Genomic DNA, 18,769 nt, shown 5'->3' with positions numbered 1-18,769 from the left:
GGGGGGGGGGGGGGGGGTTCTGTGGTGGTTGTCTCTGTTTCCTTTGGGCGGGGATTGGGATTGGGAGTGGGAGGGATGGGTTTGGGGAGTTGGGGGGGTGTCTCAGCGGAAGCGTGCTCAGTTGGCTGGGGAGGGGAGGGTGGTTTCGGAGGTGCCGGAAGGTGCGGGAAGCTTCCGTGGGCTCGGAAGGGGACAATAGAAGGGGGCGGGCTTGGACGTACCAAACATTTTCGGCAGTAGGGCCGTTGGTTGTCGCACTGGAAAGGAGTAGCGGTGTGAGTTGTGTTGGTCTGGGCCCGGTTGTTTGTGGCGCTGGTCGTTTGGGTTGTGTGTATCATGTTTTGACGTACCTTTACTCGACGAAGACGGCAGGCTAGAAGGAGAACGTTAGTTTGCTAGTCCAAGGGACAGAGATGGTATGTTTTGCGGGGAGCATGACTTACTCTCGCAGCCTTTGTATTTGCCCGGAACGCCCACTTTGTGTCTCGATTAGTGATGTGGTTTCGCAAGTTATCTCCTGATGTGGCAAGCTCGGTTGGTGGTCCACTGGCAAACAAGCTGGGCATCCAAGGACAAGGGGAAAGGTTTTCCAGAGACAAGAGAACGTCCTTACCCATAATGTATCAAGTTGAGAATCGACTATAGGTTTTCGTGATCGAGTGTCTAGCGACGGTTGACGTGGGAGAGACTTTGGGAAACAAGCCGCTCTTTGTATCCGAGCAGGAGCCGCTACAGGCCGGAAGACCATGCAATAGGGGTTGCAGTTAATCCTGGCCGGCGGTGATTGCGTTGAGTAGTGGTTGCTGACGATCCTAGCGGTCACCATATGAGACGACCTTGGAATTAGACCAGGTCCGCCAAGCAAGTAAGAGATGACGGGTTACGCCCGGCAAGAAAATATATGATCAAAACACGCAGGTGTCCTCTTGAACCATGGAGATGTTACGAGCTCCTGGAGCCAAGCGCGTCCTATCTCCACATAGTGGACGAGGTCTTCCATGAAACCGTAGAGCAATGCAGTATTACGTTGACAGCCCCTAGCTAGCCGGCTGAGGCCTCGCGCTTATACTACGGAGTGCGTCATGGTACCCGCCGGAACAGGACCAGTGGTGACGCCTACTGACTTCCGAGCTCCGGTTCTCCCATGTTGCCGGGGGTGAGTGCCGTTTTAGTATTTTGGGGACTTTGAGCATGGCCCCGCCATGACTGCATGGAGAAAGCGCAGGAGATGGCTTTGGGGGGTGGAACAGCCATCTTTAGGATGGAGAGCTGAATGGGGATTCCAAATGAGCTCCGGGGGAAGTCTGCCAAAACAAGGCTAGGTAGGTAGCAGGGCGCGAAGAAAGCGTGCCTCGGCGCTCCTAGTAAGCCCTACCATAGGGCTGAGGGAGCGAGCTGGAGAACCAGGGGCTCCGCCTGCAGCTAGTTTTAGCCGGCTAGTCAAACAGGGGGGTAAGCTCGCTGCTGCGTTGAGCGTGCGGATTGGCCGGGGCACGATTGGGGCATGCGGCACAGAGGAGAGCGAGACCCTCATTCGTGTAATCTTCGCAACCCGTCCAATGGAACGCCTTAACTAGCGGTGGGCAGTGAGAAATCATGAACAGAGTGCACGAGACGCTGTTTGCTGAGTAACCCATGTTACGGACCGGACCGCAAGCGCAAGCCAGCCGCTTCCCGGAATTGCGGTCAGCCACACGCCGTTGGGCTGCCTCGTTCGGTCGAGGTTAACGGACGGGAAAGGAGATCGAAATGATCGAAGGTTGTTGACCAGCCGGAGGGTGGGAAATCAACGGCATCGTTGGCTATGTATGTACAATAATGTATGGGGTATATATACACTTGGAGTGTGGCAAATCAGGATCAGACACGAGTGGATGGCAGGTGGTTGTTGTTGGTAAACCTTGAGTGGTATGCCAATTTTAAAGATACTTGTAGGGGTTAAGAATGCCGTTCTGCGACATTGTCAGCTATGAGCTCAAAGCACGCAATAGATACGGAGGAGAAGAATAGGCGGGCTTACCGGATCAAGCGTGGTTTTGATGTTCCTCATCAATCCAACCATAGTCGGGTTACGGCTGTATCCGATGAACTTCTTCTTCATGACACCCAGACCATGCTCGGCGCTGATGCTGCCCTGACGCTCGGCAATCCACTCATAGACAAAGGGCTCGAGTACTTTCTCGACCCTCTCGTCAAACCGTCTGGTTGAAACGTTGAGGTGCAAGTTCGCGTCTCCCATGTGCCCATACCCAACCACGGCACGGACAGGGAACTCCTCGGTGTCGCCGAGCAGGCCGGCGGCGTCGACCCGAGCGCGCGTGTCCTCGACCAGCTGGTACAGCTCCTTCAGGGGGATGGAGACGTCGTACTTGTACGTGCCGCCAAGGTGGCTCAGCGCTTCCGTGATGCCCTCGCGCCAAGCCCACAGGGCCTTGATTTGCGTCTCATCCTGCGCGAGGGTTCCGTCCACAACAATCCCCTTCTCCATGACGTCCTCGAGGAAAGCCTGTAGCTTCTCGCTGTCATGGTCGGCGTTGGAGCCACTCGTCTCAATCAGGCAGTAGAACGGATACTTGTCTTCCAGCGGCCGCTTGTTGTTGGTGACCTGGCGGACTAGCGCTTGGCTGCCCTCGTCCATAAGCTCGAAAGCTGATAGGATTTCGGACAACTGACCCTTGGCCTCGCGGAAGGCCAGTTGGACCTGGTCAAAAGACTCCAGACCAAAGAAAGCCACGTTTTGTGCCGGGGAGCGCTGTGGGCACTGGATGGAGACCTTGGTGATGATGCCAATGGTACCTTCAGCACCGATGAACAGCTGCTTCAGATCGTAGCCCGTGTTGTTCTTGCGGAGCTTGCACAGATCATCGACAACAGTGCCATCAGCGAGCACAGCCTCTATCCCTAGGACTGTGCCGTGGAGGCTCCCATACCGGAGTAGCCGCAGACCGCCAGCATTGGTTGAGACATTGCCTCCAATCTGGCAGGAACCTTTCGCGCCAAGATCTAGGGGAAAGATATACCCCTTTTCGGCCAAGAACTGGTCGGCGACCTCGAGGATACATCCAGCTTCGGCCACCAGCGTGCCGCTGACGTCGTCAAATTCAAGAATCTGGCTCATACGGCTCATGTTGATGACGATCTCATCGAACACCGGCACCGAACCGCCGACTAAGCCCGTGTTTCCGCCCTGTGGAACGACAGCCAACATCTTGTCGTTGCAGTACTTGAGAATCTTGCTGACTTCCTCGGTCGAGGCGGGCTTGAGCACCAGCTTGCAGTGACCACGGTACTTGCGCATCCAGTCACTGTTGAAGGGCTCGATGTCGTCGGCGGCGTCGGAGCTTGTCACGCCATCAATGACAGCCGACTCACTGCCGAGTAGCTCTCGGAAGTAGGTCACATGCTCCTCGGTGAGCTGGGCAAAGCGGTTGTCCCGCTTGATGTCCGGGTATGACTCGCTGGTGAACTTGCTCTGAACAGCAGCTGCAGGGGCCGTCCTCTGGAACCGCTGGGGTGAAGAGTTACTGAAGCAGCGAACGGAGCGTGAGAGTGACTGCTGCAGGGAGGCTTGCCTGCCGAGATTTGTTGGGGCATTCGGCAATCTCAACCTCCTCAGCACCGGAGCCATCTGTTGGCGGGCGGCCATGGTCACGACCGGTTGCCAAAATAAAATAAAATAAAATAGTAAAGGTTGGATATTATACAGATACGTCCAGCCAAGGCCAATTGAAAATGGCGGAACAGTTACCGACTGATTTTAGGAGGCTGGAGAAAAAAAAAAGTAAAAGACAATGAGTTGTAAATGAGCTCACGGAAGCAGCGACACCGGCGACAGGCTCAATTTGTGTTACAGCGATATGGCAGCTGGTGATACCCGACTGTCACCTGTCATGAACTGCCCGATCAACGCATTTAACCCTAACCCCCAGCCTAGAGTCTTCAACATTGTTCTTTTTCTGTTGCCCCAAGCTGCCGTGTTCTGGGCCGCAACCTCTTACGTAGAAGGAAGAAAAGCGTCGCAAAGGATGTAATATATCAGCGGGTTGAAACTTTAAACTCGACCGCGAGAAGAAACGTTCAGAGGTAGAAACAAAACTACAAGATTGCCGTTGGCACTTTCTTTCTTCATTCCAGCTTCAGCTTTACTGTTAACGCTATATTCCCACCAGCCGTTGAACTCGTACCATCGAAGGAAAGTGTTTTAGTGTTATATAGTTTCCTACAGGAGTAGACAAATAGACAAACCAAATTCGAAGACGGCGATGGCGTTGAAGTGCAAGGAACGACACGGCTGAAGCAGTGGTACTAGATGATTGGCTAGAAGGATCAGGTGGGGTCAGCCCAGCTGGGGGCGAGCTCCTTGGCAGCCTTGAGCCCGTCGTCACAGCTGTGGCAGCCTGCGCTGCGCTGCATCTCCAAGCAACGACCACCAACCACGATCACACCCAAAGCCACAGCATCTTGCCCTTTCGCACGCACAGCGAAGCTCCCGTTCCGAATAATTGGACCTTATTGCGGCGTGCTATATCTACGATTGAAACTCGTCCACCATGGCTTCGGGATACGACAGAGCTCTTTCAGGTGAGTTACCTTGGGCGCTGTTCGCAGCTCCACAGCTATCCCACCATCGCTAACCCAGCTTGCCTTCAGTGTTTAGGTCCGTCATCATCGCTCCGAAAAACCGAACAACGAGCCGCTAACTTTCCCTAGTCCCGATGGACACGTCTTTCAAGTCGAGTATGCGGGCGAAGCTGTTAAGAGAGGTACGCCGTCACCGTCCCCCACTAGCGCCGTCACCCCGCCTCTGACAGCCATATAGGTACCTGCGCCGTCGGCGTCAAGGGAACGGATGTGGTAGTGCTGGGTTGTGAGAAGCGATCAGCCATGAAGCTACAAGACACACGTATCACTCCCTCCAAGATCGGTCTCCTCGATACCCATGTTTGCCTCGCCTTCGCCGGCCTCAACGCGGACGCCCGCATCCTGGTCGACAAGGCGCGGTTAGAAGCCCAGTCGCACCGCCTCAACCTCGAAGACCCTGTTACGATTGAGTACATTACCAAATACGTTGCCGGCGTGCAGCAGCGGTACACTCAGAGCGGTGGTGTCCGGCCCTTCGGCATTAGCACCCTGGTCGTCGGCTTCGACAAAGGGAGCGAGCAACCCCGACTCTACCAGACGGAGCCCTCGGGCATTTACTCTGCATGGTAAGCCCGGGCATAACGGTTAGAGGATATTTTACAGGCTGACGCCAGCTACAGGAAAGCCAACGCCATCGGCCGATCGAGCAAGACGGTTCGCGAGTTCCTGGAGCGCAACTACAAGGAGGACATGGACCGGGAGGCGACCGTACGGCTCGCCTTCAAGTCGCTGTTGGAGGTGGTACAGACAGGCGCCAAGAACATCGAGATCGCCATCATGGCGCCAGGCAAGCCGGTCGAGATGCTGCCGGTCGAGGACATTGAGAACTACGTCAAGAACATTGAGCAGGAGAAGCAGGGAAGGAGGCGGCTAAGAAGAAGACGTGGCAGGAACCCCTGGGACGGGTGCCGCCGCCATTCTGACGCGGGGCACTCAGGGGGAGTCCAGTGAGCAGTAGTGGCGGGGCGGTGTCAGGAGGGCCAGAACTTGGACTTGCGCATGAGATAAACGGCAGGCACCAAAAAAGAAGAGCCAAAACCCTTTTCTATAAGGCCATACCATGAACGCGACCACGGTGAAAATGATATGCTTTTGGTGTTGCCCCGCGCCCCAGAGCTCTCATCTCTATTCTTTACGCCCAAGTCCGCGGGTATTCTCATTAAAGTACCAAAAATCCCACACGCTCAAAGCACAGCGGCACAATGCCCACTCCCCCTCCCCCCCAGCCTCTTCCGGATTCCCTCAACATCTCCCCCACCTCCTCCCAAAACCTCAACCCAGCTTATCCGCCTCCCGATCAGGATCAAACACAGTCACGCGCTCCCCGTCCTTGGCCTTCTCGCGCTCGTCCTTGATCATGCGGCTGTCGACGCGCACGTCGGCGCCCTCGACGCTGATGGCCGCCTTGGGCGTGAGCGCGTCCAGCACGAAGTGGTTGTCGCAGTGCGGGCAGTACTCGTCCGCCTCCTCGAACTCTTGCGCGTCCTTGCGGAAGCACTTGCGGCACTTCTTGCACGCGAAGATCATCTCGAATCGTTGGAGCAGCGGGTGCGACTCTTGCTCGGCGTGGCATTCGGGGCAGTCGAACCATTTGCGGCCTGGGGGTGTGTGTGAGTGGAAGGGGTGGTTGGGAGGGGGTGTTTCCCTGGGTTTGGGGTGTGTGAAGGGGGGAAAGGGGAGAAGGGGGTGAACTCACAACATGGTGACCGGACCGAGACTTGGGCGTTGAGGATGTATTTACTAATAGAAGGGGGGGGGGGGTTGTTAGCTTCGAAAATGAGACAAGGCAAGGCTCGAACTTGGCTTGAGAGGATAAACATACCACATTATGAAAGTGGTGTTGCTGTATACAATAGCTGGTGTGCACTGTAGAAACAGAAACTCGAATTCTTGGTGTTGCCTTTGCTGTCATAGGGAGTTGGAAGTCGGTGAATCTGAACCCCCGGGCCAGACTTGCCGGTCTTCGCTTGTGGCGGGGTCTCGGCAGGCCAAAAAGTTGATGTGGGGCAATATTCGATGGAACCGGACCCATAATTACTAAGTCATTCCAGAGGCCAGGCAATCAATTGACTGAACTTCAAGGCACTGACTTCAAGGCTACCACCACCAGCGACTTCCGCTCCAACCTCGAGGCTCGCCTTCATTGTTTCCGCCATCGACATTGGCCTCGACCCCACCATCACTCACCCCCGGCCATCTTCGACCGCGCGCATAAGAAGGCGGTGGAATCCTTTACGATCGTGAAATATTTCTCGACTTGTTCAAATCCGGTTGAAGACACAACACCGCGGTGAGGATGCCGCCGAAGCGAAAGGCGGCGCCGGGGCAGGGAAATGCGACCAAAGCAGGAAGGGCGTCTGCCATGTCGACCCCGGGCCCGGCGACCCCGCGGAGTCTCGACAGCTCGATAATGTCCGATGGCGATGATGACTTCGATGAGGATGTGACCGAAGCCCAGAGGGAACGCGAGGCGTTGCTGTCCAGGGAAGCTGACGATTTCGTCAACAAGTTTACCTTTAAGGGCAAGCGCCTCCAGGGCCAAGACGACGAACTGGCCGGCAGGGGTAGGCGAGCTGATGCGGCGACGCGGTTATTCAAGAAGCGGGACTTCTCCTATCTGCCGCTGAAACCCGACCACCAGAACCGGCCGCTGTGGATCGATCCAGATAGCTGCACGGTCGTTCTCGAACGATTCAATCCGCTGGCCGAGCAGGCGACTGACTTCCTCATCACAATCGCGGAACCAAAGTCTCGGCCTACATTCCTGCACGAGTATGCCCTGACACCACACAGCCTGTACGCCGCCGTGTCAGTGGGCTTGCGGCCGCGAGACATAATCAACACGCTAGAGCGTTTCTTGAAGACCTCGTTGCCCGATGTCGTCCGCAGGAAGATCGAAGACCACACCAAGAGCTTCGGCAAGGTGAAGTTAGTCCTCAAACACAACAAATACTTCGTAGAGAGCGTGGACGCCGAGGTATTACAAACCCTTCTAAAGGACCAAGTGATCGGGTCACTCCGCGTCCACGGGTCCGGCGATATCACAACCAGCTATGCACCCACCATGGGTGGTCTCGTCATCCCGGGGACCCAAAATGCTGCTGGCGTCCACCAGGCCAATTTGAGGCAGGCCGAAAAGAAACCCGGCGAGGGAGGGGATGCCTCCAACGAGGCTGACCTCTTCAACGCCCTGAATGAAGAAGATGACGATGACGATAAAGAAGCCGTCCATGCATTTGAGATTTCGGATGCCGACGTCGAGACGGTCCAAAAGCGCTGTCTCGACATAGGCTTCCCCATCCTGGAAGAATATGACTTCAGAAATGACGACGTAAACCCGAACCTCGAAATTGACCTGCGCCCGAACACCCAAATCCGTCCTTACCAGGAAAAGAGCCTGAGTAAGATGTTTGGTAATGGTCGCGCGAAAAGCGGCATCATCGTTCTACCGTGCGGTGCGGGCAAGACGCTAGTCGGCATCACGGCCGCTTGCACAATCAAGAAGGGCGTCATCGTCCTCTGTACAAGTTCTATGTCTGTTGTACAGTGGCGCCAGGAGTTCCTCAAGTGGTCCAATATCAACCCGGATGATGTTGCTATCTTCACCGCCGAGAGCAAACAGAAGTTTTCGGGTAGCACGGGCATTATCGTCACCACATACTCGATGGTTACTAACAGCCGAGAACGTTCCCACGATTCGAAGAAGATGATGGACTTTCTGAGGGGGCGTGAATGGGGTCTGATGCTCCTAGACGAAGTCCACGTCGTTCCAGCCGAGATGTTCAGGAGAGTTATCTCATCCATTAAATCGCACTCCAAACTAGGGCTCACGGCAACACTACTCCGAGAAGATGACAAAATTTCCCACCTTAACTTCCTTATCGGCCCCAAACTCTACGAGGCTAACTGGATGGAACTGTCGCAACAAGGGCCACATCGCCAAGGTACAATGCGCCGAGGTCTGGTGTCCCATGCCGACCGAGTTCTACGACGAGTATCTACGCGCCAACGCCCGCATGAAACGCACCCTCTACGCCATGAACCCACGGAAGTTCCAGGCCTGCCAGTACCTCATCAATTACCACGAGGCTCGCGGCGACAAGATCATCGTCTTCTCGGACGAGCTCTACTCGCTGAAGCAGTACGCCCTCAAACTCAAAAAGGTCTTCATCTACGGCGGCACATCCCAGAACGAGCGCATGCAAGTGCTCGAGAACTTCCAGCACAATCCCGAGGTCAACACCCTCTTCCTCTCCAAGATCGGCGACACCTCTCTCGACCTCCCGGAGGCGACTTGCCTCATCCAAATCTCATCGCACTTCGGCTCCCGTCGTCAGGAGGCGCAGCGCCTGGGGCGTATCCTCCGGGCTAAACGCCGTAACGACGAAGGATTCAACGCCTTCTTCTACTCCCTCGTCTCCAAAGACACCCAAGAAATGTACTACTCCTCCAAGCGCCAAGCCTTCCTCGTCGACCAAGGCTACGCTTTCAAAGTCATCACCCAACTCGCCAACATCGAAAAGACCCCCGACCTGGCCTTCGCCACCCCCCTCGAGAGCCGCGAACTCCTACAGCGCACGCTCGTCGACAACGAGCGCGGCGGCGAGGACGACGTCGAGACCGACGACCTGTTCGGGAAGCCCGGCCGCGGTGGTGGAAGGAAAGCCGGGAACGGCGTCCGCCGCACCGCCGGCATGTTGAGCGAGCTCGCCGGCGGCCAGGACATGGCCTACATCGAGCAGAACAAGGCGGCGAATAAGGCGCTCAAGGGTAAAGGGAAGAAGGGTGCGGGTGGCGATGGGCAGAGCAAGTTCTTCAAGGGGCTGCAGAGGGAGAAGGAGAAGAGTCGCGCGAGGGGGTGATGGGAAAGAAGGGGGTTTTGCTTTTACGTGCCTACGTGCATACCTACAGATTGGATGGTACTCTACCAGGTACCCTTGTTGCTAGAAGACATGGCTGGCGGTTGTTTGTATAACAACATGAAATAGGGGCGGGTTTGGTTCTGAAATCGACGAAACTGGCGTTTTATAGATTGGGCAGGAGACCTCAGATCATCGCCACGGCAAATAATTTAAAAAGTGGTTGGACACTAAAGTATAAGGAATTAATTGCGAACAGTCGGTGAGCGAGCGAATCAAGCAGCTCAGCCATCCGTCACCAAGTAATGAGACTGATAGCTGTTATTGCACCAACACCATTCCTCTCAAGACTAGGTAGTGAGCGAGCGGTAATACATACAAAAGTGCAAACCACCTCCCCGTATATTGCTGGTATCACGTCTATAGCCGTGTAACATCCTGTGCCCATGCTTGCCTATCCCGATATTAATACTATCCAATACACCACCCACAAAACGCCCAGTTCTTCCCGCATCGGTAACGAGTAGTATGCATCCACTTCTATCTATAAAACCCGTACTCTCTTTTTCCAAAACCCCCATTACCGTATTGCAGTGCTTTGTATTCATGAAGCAGATCTGTCCTCCCAGAAAAGAAAAAACGCCTTGAAAGCCAGAATATGTATCCCTGAAAACCGCCGAACGGGCTGAGCCGGCTCAGTCCTCTTCCCCGGCCGAAGTCCGTGGCCGGTGTATGTATAAAGCCGGGTCGTGCCGGCGTGAGACGCCGGGCTCTGTGCGCCGCGAGGTGACGCGCGTGGCGTGGGAGTCGAGCTCTTCGTCGTTGGGTTCGGTCGACTTTGTGCGGTGGATCTCGGTCATGACGGGGTCAACGGGGACGGCCGGGCCCGGGTGCAACAGCGAAGCGAGGATGTTACCGCGGTCTCCGTTCATGCTCTTGCGCCGGCCCACACTGGAGCCCCGCGGCCCGCCGGTGGCGACCGATGCGTGGGATTGGATCCTGGCCATCCGAGCGTCGGCATCAGCCGCTTCCCGGGCGTTGAGCGCCTCGCTGGGGAGCAGGATAGCGCGGTCGAGCCCGTAGGGCAGATCGCGGTGGCGGCCACGGACCATCATGGCGATAATGACGAGTTTGCCGACGACAGAGAACTGCGAGCACAACGACGCGTTGACGCTGGGGTGGCCAAGTGACATACCGACCGTGCTCGTAGGCGCTGACAATCTCGAAGAGAACAGAGAAGACAGAGAAGTCGTTGGCCATGAGCTATTGCTCCTGCGAGATGTTGATGATGAAGAAACCGATGACGATGTACCACAAGTCGAAGGACAGCTGCCGGCGCACGTGGGACCCGACGTAGGACAAGTCAGACTGTCCAGGTTGCTCTTCGACGTCGTGCGAGCTATAGACACCCAGCGACTTTTCCTCGTACACGTTCGTGCGACGGACGGAGATGGCGATCGGGAAGACAGAGATATACATCATAACCATGTATGAAAATTGGACAGCAGGGTGAAGCGCAGCGAGGTTGACGCAGGAGAAGCCGGCGGTTCTTGTGGCAACGGCTTCAAAAAGACCATTGAGGACTTTGAGGCCGGCGGGCAAATCGACGACAGGTCCCTTTCCGAGCTGCACGAAGGAGTTAGGACCATGGCCAACCAACAACCACTCAGCGTGAACTTACATCGAGGACAATAAAAAACATGACGTCGAGGCCGTTCATAATCACGAGCAGCCAGAAGAGCCACCAAGTGGCGCCGGAAGGGAAAAGCAATGTGAAGCATCGGCGAGGGTGGTCGAGCAGGAATCTCAGCTCCTCGTAGAGACCAGTGCCGGCTGGGGTGATGTGAGACAGGACCCAGATGATGAACCGGAGCATAACGGGAAACCCTGTGTTCCCGATGACGATGAGGAAGCTCATCAGCAGCAGCGGCCACACGGCGGTGTTGAACGAGTTCATGCTGTCGGGCGTCAGGGTGAAGCCCAGATCCATGAAAGCCGAGCTCGATGTAAAGAAGGCCCACCAAGTCCGGCTCACGCCAGCCTGGTCAACGATCTCTCCGTAGCTGTCCATGTTTAAGATCCAAGGGACCAGACCTATGACGCCGATGGCCGAGTAGATCCAAAAGTAGCCCGTCAGAACCAAGGCTAGGGTTTTCAGAGACCTGTACTCGATGCCTCCGAGCTCCTCTCTCTGCTCCTCAGTTAGATCTGGAAAAGCGGAGTTGCGGCCAATGGTGGGCTCCCAGCTCAGGTACGGTGTACCCTCGACTTTCTCCCTCGAAAAGGCGGTCCGCATGGACTGGAAAGATTGCCTGCGGCTTCTGGTCCTGGCGGCGGTAGCGGTGGCAGACGAATCAGCTTCCGTGCCGTGAGACTTGCTGTTTGTGCGGCTCAAGAACCGAGGTTTCCGCAGCTTGAGGAACGACAAAGCGTGGGCAGCAGCTTTGGCATCCTCGAGAAGCTCATCTGAGTCAGATTGCTGCAGCTTGTTCCGGTCAGGTTCCTCGATGGTGATGGCCTGCTGGCGGTTGTCGGCCGCAGCTGTCGGTGCGGAGGCTCCTGCAGGCGCGTCACCGACATCGGGTTCCTCGTCGTCTCCAGCCTCAACACGCTTCGGGAGCATGCCTCGTTCAGCGTCCCTCGGGTTTGGGATCCGAAGCACCTCGTCATCCCCTTTCCGTTGGCGTTCAAGAAAGGCGATGTGCTCGTGGTCAGACCTCGCGGGTGGAAGCTTGACGGCGTCCTCGCCCAACCCATCACTCTTGGTAAGGGTGTGAGCGAACTTGATCTCGGGTTTGCGGGGTTCCGAGGTCTCATCGGGGCTATTTGTCTTGGTCTGATTCGGGGGCTGTGGGCTGGGAACACGCCGTTGCTCGTTTGCCAGCGACCGATTGCCTTCGAGCAGCATGCCGTCGTTGGTGATTCGCGATCGGGCACCGTTGAGCATGACGGTGATTTTGCGACCATTCACGCCTTTCTCGGCGTCGGCATTGTCAAGTCCCGCCTTCGACTTGGCCTTAGAGAGAGTGCCTCTTCTCAAGCGGGCTTCGCGCGCGATGTGCTGGAAACGCTTCTCAAACCAGTACAGACGGAGGAAGACAACAAAGGAGTTGATGGTGATGGGGTTTGCCAGCATCGGCCACAGATATAGGACGATTTGCTGAAAGGTGTTGAGAATGTTCAGGTCGACCGTGTTCAAACCCGCCTGGGTGGTGGTGCAGCTCGCCAAGAACAAAGCATCGATGTAGGCAATATTGCCTTTGCCAGCACCAAAAACGATGACAGATCCGACCAGCGCGAGACCGATGACATAGAAATCTACACAGCATGAGCGGGCTGTCCTACCTCGAACCGAAGCGGCGTGGGTGTTGGAAATACTCACAGTGAGCCGAGATGAAGTTGAAATGCGGCTGCTTGGATATGAAGGCCGGCCGTAGAGCCTTAATCTGGCCAACCAGCATATCCTTGAGCCGGTCCATGGTGAATGCCTGTTTAGGTAATAGAGGGGGGGGAGAAAATATGATAAAGAGCGAAAAGAATGTGAGGGCAGAGCGCTTGAGATCAGCGAGCTGAGCGACAGGTGAATGTGACAGGCGAATTAGTCGTTGTTGCGATCAACCGGCGATACTCTCTGTAAAGATGTGTACACACCCTGCACAGCAGGAGGGATCAATTGTGTTTGCGGCACGGCGCAGACATGACGGCGAAAGATGGCGATATTTGTGCGCAGCTGGTCGGGGATGGTGGAAGGATAGAGACGAAAGTGTGTTGGGGAGAGCGTCGAAGCGTGGTCGAGATAATGCAAGTTGGTGTAACAAGCCCCCGAGGAGATATTGACCTGACCTAAGGCAGTTGGCAGCCGGGATAGTGTTACTCAATCAGATGGAAGAGCGGCGGTAATCGCAGATGGGGGGCCGAGACGGTAACAATCGTGATTTGGCGGTGACGATGCCGTGTAAGGTGGGTGTGGTCGAAAAGTAGGTTGGGGAAAGACGGGAGCGGGTGGGTTTGGGATGTGGAGGACTCGGACGTTCAATTCTCTCTCAGATTTGCTCGTTACAGGGCAGTTATTGTGACGGTTAGAGGTGGGCGAGGTGGGCGAGGTGGGCGGTGCAAGGGTCAGCAGGCATGCATGTGCAGCAGTGGCTCTTTGATCCATTCTTTTCCTTGAGGTGAGCAAGGAGTGGGGTCCGAAGGCTGGCAAGGGCTGTGCCAAGAAACTCGGCTCAGCAGCCCAGCTTGTTGGCGAGAAACAAAAGCGGAACCCAACCGTGCCACCCCTGCTCAAGGATTTCCTTCCAAAACATTCCCGGAGAGCTCGCACGTGGGAAACCCGAGCAATATTTGAGGAGAACCAGGCTCGCCGGGAACGGCTGTGATGGCACGCCCATGTTCTTTGCCAAGCTGGGGACGGTCGGACCACTTCTCTGCTTTCCTGCGGTGGTGCGCGATTTCGCTCTGCATGCGGTCTGGCTGCAAGTGCCCCCTTTGGCCCGACGAAAAGATGTGATTGTGCGGGCCTCCACCATCACCCCAAAGAAATCCCCACGAAAGAAGACGGACTGCAGCGCCACTAAATGTCTTGGCTAGGTACGGTGGCCCCGAAACGCTACAAGGGCCCTTCCAGACCCGGACTCTTCTGGGATCGTCCCGGGTATCCGGAGGCACGTCGTCTTACCCGTGACACGACAGTCCTGCGTATGTATTGCACCTTTATTCAATGAAACGCACTCATGCACAACGAAAGACGGCACAACCATTCAATGTACCAAAATAGCGGCTCGAAACAAGCCACCAACCACACCGCACCTGAGAAACAGGGGGGTCCTGCAGGATCCAGATCTTGACGCAACCCAACAAGCATGCCAAGGGGGAGGAAATGCCGATTCAACCAACCAGATGCGCCAAGTCGACGTTTAAAAAGTGGTCTCACCCACGACTCGGAGCCTCCCGAATCTCTTTTCAAGAGATGACTTGAACCCAACGCTAAGCACCACATATGGGCCAATTAGCTTCTTGTTGCCTCGTGGTATGATGGGTTTCCAGAAGCAGAGCTAAATCATAGGTACATCCACATACCTGTCCGTTGGGACCTCCGCAGACCTGCTACTACGTAACGCACAACAACATTCATCCCACGAAAAAAACGGAATCCCATCCAATCCGAGCCACCGGCGCTGTGTCCGTCCAGCCGCGTGGGCACGAGTGAGACAGATCACGGGCACGCACACCGAAATTGCAGCGGATCCTTATTGTCTCATTTGGGTTTTTGGGGATCTGACCGTGTGGGGTTCCCAAACAATGTCTCCAATGATAACGGCCCGGGGCGCCCCGGAACTTCGACTACCCCTTGGAGGCGAGCGGGTCGTGAGGCCTCACCGGGAAAGCCGCGGGAAGTCGGGTCATTAAATCCCCGCGACCTATGCCAGGCTTCAGAGTGTCGAGATGGTGACAATGCTTGTTGATCATTGGCTATGATTTCAGTTGCCGGAATCGGGGCGCGGGATGGGTGAGTCCAGCACTGCTGCTGAGACGGAAAAAGAAGAGTGGTACCTATGATGTGTCCACTACACTGTACCTCTCTTCACACCCCCACCCCACATGGCGTACTTTTCGATTGTTTTGAGTTAGGTCGTTCTCTCCTGACAGCATGAGGGGAAAGGTTCTATCGGTCGCCGGCATCAAGTCTAGTATACTTGTTGCCGAAGAAGCAGGTGCTACAGACATGTACATGCATGCAACCACCGGCCCGCGTCAAATGGGGGGCACAGCGTTCCCGACTGTCATACCCCAAAGAAAGCCAAATTCTAAGTAAGTGCAGGGACCACCGAAACTTTTGACTGGAGGAACGAAAAAGAAAGGTATTCGGAAACCCAAGTCGATTTTTTATTTGACTCGGTTTTCTCTACTTCTTCTTTTTCTTGGTCTTCTTCGCTTCTTCCTCTTTTCTTGGTTCATTTCACTTCTTTCTCCCTCGTCTTGATTTCTTGGTCCCTTTCGAGTTCGGCTTTTTTGGCCAGAGGAGCCACCCAACACCCTTTTGGTGTGATGTTGAGGATGTACCACGGGGGTGCTTGAGTTGGTATTGGAGGCTTGGAGTAACACTGACAGCCCCGTAGCGGGCTGTTATCATACTTTGTGTCAGTTGGCCCATCTCTTTGGGTGACAGTTCAAAACAGTACATAGGTACATACCTAATAAATACTTTAACAATGATGTTCAACCTGGTCCTACGAGTTCTATACTGACGCCATAGCGGGCGTTATTTTCATCACTTCCGATATAGGCCTTCTTGATCGGCCAACCAAGCATATCATTACCCAGACGAGGCATCCCCCCACAGACGCTTGACCACGCTTTTCCGAAACCCCAAACTTTTGGGGTTGAATGTGGGCGAGGCATTAGTTAACGCCAAGTTCCTCACACACCCACTCGTGCCTAGTTATGTCTCGGACGTATTCGAGAGGGGAACTGGGTGGGGAAGAGACCACATGGTACATGCTATTTATGGATTAGGTTTGAGAACGCTTTTCCCACTGGATGGATCGCTTGCTCTGTAATCATTAGTTCGAACGCTGATCATGAGCTTGTGCTTGTTTGTTTGGTTTACAAATCCGGTCCAGATGAGACCCAAAGTCCCTAGATCGTCAACACAGCGGTGGCCGATGAGGAGGTGTCTTGGTGATTTTACTGCTTTTTAGATTTTTGGACTTTATGCCTGTACATCAGGTAGCCTCAGGGGGATTTGTCTCTGCTTCTGTTCAGTTCGCTGGGGCGGTGGTTTCGATCCCATTTTGGGTAGATAGTTCTATACATGGTATACACATCTGTACACGGCCGGGGTCCCCATCCCGTAACACCGCCCTCACCCCCCCAGCACCGAAAAACACCTACTTCTTCTTCGCAGCCGCGCCCTTCCCTTTCGCCTTTGCCTTTGCCGCGCCGGCCGCAGGCTTGCCCGTAGAGAACACCTTCCGCGACCGCTTCCAGGCAAAGACCAAATCCTCGACACTCCCAAAGTCGTGCTTGGGCTTGCGCATGTAGGTGAGGCGGGCCCTGCGGGCGCGCTTGCGCTGCCTCTTGACGACCTCGATGCCCGCGACGTTCTTGTTGTAGATCTTGAACCACATCTCGACGCCGACCTTGGCCAGGTGGTTGCGCAGCAGGATGGCCGTGTCGATGCCGCGGCGGCGGATCGACAGGCACACGCCCGCGAACGGCTCGCCGCCGCGCCGGTGCGTCACCATCAGCACGTCGCCCACCTTGGCCGCCTCGCGCGTCTTGGCGAACAGCGCCGTCCGCGCCCCCGTCGGGTCCATCCGCTTGATCTGCGCCTCGTGCAGCGCCTGCAGCGCGTTGACCGGCGGCGGCGCCAGCGTGTTGGCGCCGGCTACTGTCGTGGAGGGGTAGACGGCGAAGGCGGAGCGGAGCGTTTTGGTCTTGCGGTCGGTGAGGCGGACTGGAGGGGGAGGGGAAGTATCGTTAGAACTGAGTGTGGATATGGGTGTTGATATGAGTGTAGATGTGGGAGAGGGGAGAGAAAAGGGGTGGGGAACGTACAGAAACCGTGCTCTGGTGGTGGTGTCTTCGTCGCCGTCGTCGTCGTCGTCTGGGCTGCTTCAGAGGCCATGTGCCGGGTGAACATGGACTTTTGTTGCCTCGTCCGGCGTAGGCTTGCCTTAAGACAGCCCAAAGGCCGCCTTGCCAGTGGCGCAACGTTCATAACGGAGGAAGTGCGAACTGCGGTGGTCGTCGAGCAGGGCAGCGGCCGACAATTCGATAATTGGATCTGGCGAGGTGCAAACGATGTTCGAGGGTCTTGGGATTCGACGAATGACCTGCTCCAATTGGCTGTGGAAGGTGCGGGGTCCACTAAAAATTCAAGGTGCCGTGCTGCTGCCGACATCGATCGAATCCATCCCACCTGAATTAAATCCTCACATCACCACATCGAGCACCCTCCTCACCGAGCCATGTTCTTCTCAAAAACAGGACACAATGTCCTACAAGCAGCGGGTAGCAGGACATGGCTCCCCATAAGTAGCGGCATTGCCGCCCAACATAGATGGCTGTCCGCCTCTTCAGCACTCCGAGGTATGTCATTTGCTCCCCCCCACCTTCGTCTTCGAATGGCGAACTTATTTCGAAAGGGATTTAGCATTGCTAACCTGACATGCCTGCTGATGTAGCCGCCCACATCCTCAGTTTCGGCGAGTCCTCCAATACTAAGCTAGCCGAACTACTCGACCGTTATCGGACAATGGTCATCCTGCCGACATACCTGGCCCCGGATCAACGCAGGAAGATCTACAAGGAAAAGCTCAAGCACATCCTCCAGAATGATCCCATCACCATGGAAATTGACGGTGTGGTCCACAAGTTCCGCTATAGGAGCCGGGTGAGGGATCTCCCGAGCAGCCGCGACACAGTGAGGGAGGCCTTCAAGCTCATCAGTACCCCGGCCGACTTGCACAACATCCCGCCGCTCCTCGCAGGCGTTGTCAGGGGCGGGACACAAATTGGATTCATTCCAATATAGCATATTCCTCCGACGGGCCGCCGAGTTCAAACAGCTTCAGTTGATTATGGACTGCATCAAAGCGGCCGATCGGACGGGCTTCAAGCTCGACAATTCCAGGATCATCAACGAGTTTCTCGTATACCTCCAGCAGCCAGCCATCACCAGCGGCTGGGACGAAGTCAAAACCAAAACCGCACTAAAGCAGGTCCGCCTTATTCTCAACATTCTCGAGAGCGACGAGAGCCACCTGCCCAAGGGCAAGGACGTGGGCGCCTTCCCCTTCTACCGGGACCCGCAGGTCCTGGCCTCCCGGCTGCACATGGCGGCTGCCCGGGCCGTGTACCTCAAGGGCGACAAGGACGACGACGGCCAGGTGGCCAAGTACGCCCAGGAGCTGGTCACGCTGTGGCCCGAGAACAAGGGGCTGCTGGACCTCCAGCCGGACGAGTCGTACCAAAAGAACGGCCCTATGCGCTATATCCTCGACCGGAACTCGTTCCTGTTTTATGCGGCGCCCGTACTGAACGGCTTGGCGCTGGCGGCGAGAGTTGTGGACCCCGATTTGGCCAAGCAGCTGCAGAACCGGGCCGGCGCGGTGAAGGCCGAGATCGAAACCGCGCTGGGTTCGGTGGAGCAGAAGGAAGGCAGAGGCATCGCCCTCTACAACGCGATATTCAACCCGCAGGAGCAAGGGGAGCAGGAGGCGGGGGAAAAGGCGTAGGGCGGGGAAGCGGCATGAGCGACACGG

The 18,769-nt window shown here is 55.9% G+C and overlaps 8 protein-coding genes across 8 annotated transcripts; 3 read left to right on the top strand and 5 right to left on the bottom strand.

The window, feature by feature from the left end:
- Positions 1 to 352: 352 nt before the first annotated feature.
- CHGG_05720 (uncharacterized protein) lies at positions 353 to 617 on the bottom strand (the record flags this gene model as incomplete). Its single annotated transcript, XM_001221814.1, has 2 exons — positions 353 to 373; positions 444 to 617. 2 exons carry the CDS (start codon positions 615 to 617, stop codon positions 353 to 355), a joined length of 195 nt encoding a protein of 64 aa, XP_001221815.1.
- Positions 618 to 1,919: 1,302 nt separating this feature from the next.
- On the bottom strand, positions 1,920 to 3,646 carry CHGG_05719 (uncharacterized protein; the record flags this gene model as incomplete). The annotated part of the gene is made up of 2 exons (XM_001221813.1): positions 1,920 to 1,952; positions 2,021 to 3,646. The coding sequence occupies 2 exons, from the start codon at positions 3,644 to 3,646 to the stop codon at positions 1,920 to 1,922; spliced, it is 1,659 nt and encodes a 552-aa protein (XP_001221814.1).
- Positions 3,647 to 4,550: 904 nt separating this feature from the next.
- On the top strand, positions 4,551 to 5,592 carry CHGG_05718 (uncharacterized protein; the record flags this gene model as incomplete). The annotated part of the gene is made up of 4 exons (XM_001221812.1): positions 4,551 to 4,581; positions 4,658 to 4,709; positions 4,812 to 5,207; positions 5,262 to 5,592. The coding sequence occupies 4 exons, from the start codon at positions 4,551 to 4,553 to the stop codon at positions 5,590 to 5,592; spliced, it is 810 nt and encodes a 269-aa protein (XP_001221813.1).
- Positions 5,593 to 5,913: 321 nt separating this feature from the next.
- Positions 5,914 to 6,342, bottom strand: CHGG_05717 (uncharacterized protein; the record flags this gene model as incomplete). Its single annotated transcript, XM_001221811.1, has 2 exons — positions 5,914 to 6,286; positions 6,338 to 6,342. 2 exons carry the CDS (start codon positions 6,340 to 6,342, stop codon positions 5,914 to 5,916), a joined length of 378 nt encoding a protein of 125 aa, XP_001221812.1.
- A 595-nt stretch (positions 6,343 to 6,937) lies between these two features.
- CHGG_05716 (uncharacterized protein) lies at positions 6,938 to 9,503 on the top strand (the record flags this gene model as incomplete). The annotated part of the gene is made up of 2 exons (XM_001221810.1): positions 6,938 to 8,431; positions 8,571 to 9,503. The coding sequence occupies 2 exons, from the start codon at positions 6,938 to 6,940 to the stop codon at positions 9,501 to 9,503; spliced, it is 2,427 nt and encodes an 808-aa protein (XP_001221811.1).
- A 692-nt stretch (positions 9,504 to 10,195) lies between these two features.
- Positions 10,196 to 12,979, bottom strand: CHGG_05715 (uncharacterized protein; the record flags this gene model as incomplete). The annotated part of the gene is made up of 4 exons (XM_001221809.1): positions 10,196 to 10,673; positions 10,813 to 11,126; positions 11,182 to 12,818; positions 12,883 to 12,979. The coding sequence occupies 4 exons, from the start codon at positions 12,977 to 12,979 to the stop codon at positions 10,196 to 10,198; spliced, it is 2,526 nt and encodes an 841-aa protein (XP_001221810.1).
- Positions 12,980 to 16,390: 3,411 nt separating this feature from the next.
- CHGG_05714 (uncharacterized protein) lies at positions 16,391 to 17,223 on the bottom strand (the record flags this gene model as incomplete). The annotated part of the gene is made up of 2 exons (XM_001221808.1): positions 16,391 to 16,959; positions 17,061 to 17,223. The coding sequence occupies 2 exons, from the start codon at positions 17,221 to 17,223 to the stop codon at positions 16,391 to 16,393; spliced, it is 732 nt and encodes a 243-aa protein (XP_001221809.1).
- Positions 17,224 to 17,473: 250 nt separating this feature from the next.
- CHGG_05713 (uncharacterized protein) lies at positions 17,474 to 18,039 on the top strand (the record flags this gene model as incomplete). Its single annotated transcript, XM_001221807.1, has 2 exons — positions 17,474 to 17,594; positions 17,690 to 18,039. 2 exons carry the CDS (start codon positions 17,474 to 17,476, stop codon positions 18,037 to 18,039), a joined length of 471 nt encoding a protein of 156 aa, XP_001221808.1.
- Positions 18,040 to 18,769: the final 730 nt, after the last annotated feature.

The sequence above is a fragment of the Chaetomium globosum genome, genomic scaffold, assembly GCF_000143365.1.
Source record: "Chaetomium globosum CBS 148.51 scaffold_3 genomic scaffold, whole genome shotgun sequence".
NCBI lineage: Eukaryota > Fungi > Ascomycota > Sordariomycetes > Sordariales > Chaetomiaceae > Chaetomium > Chaetomium globosum.
This window is presented reverse-complemented; position numbering and strand designations above follow the sequence as displayed.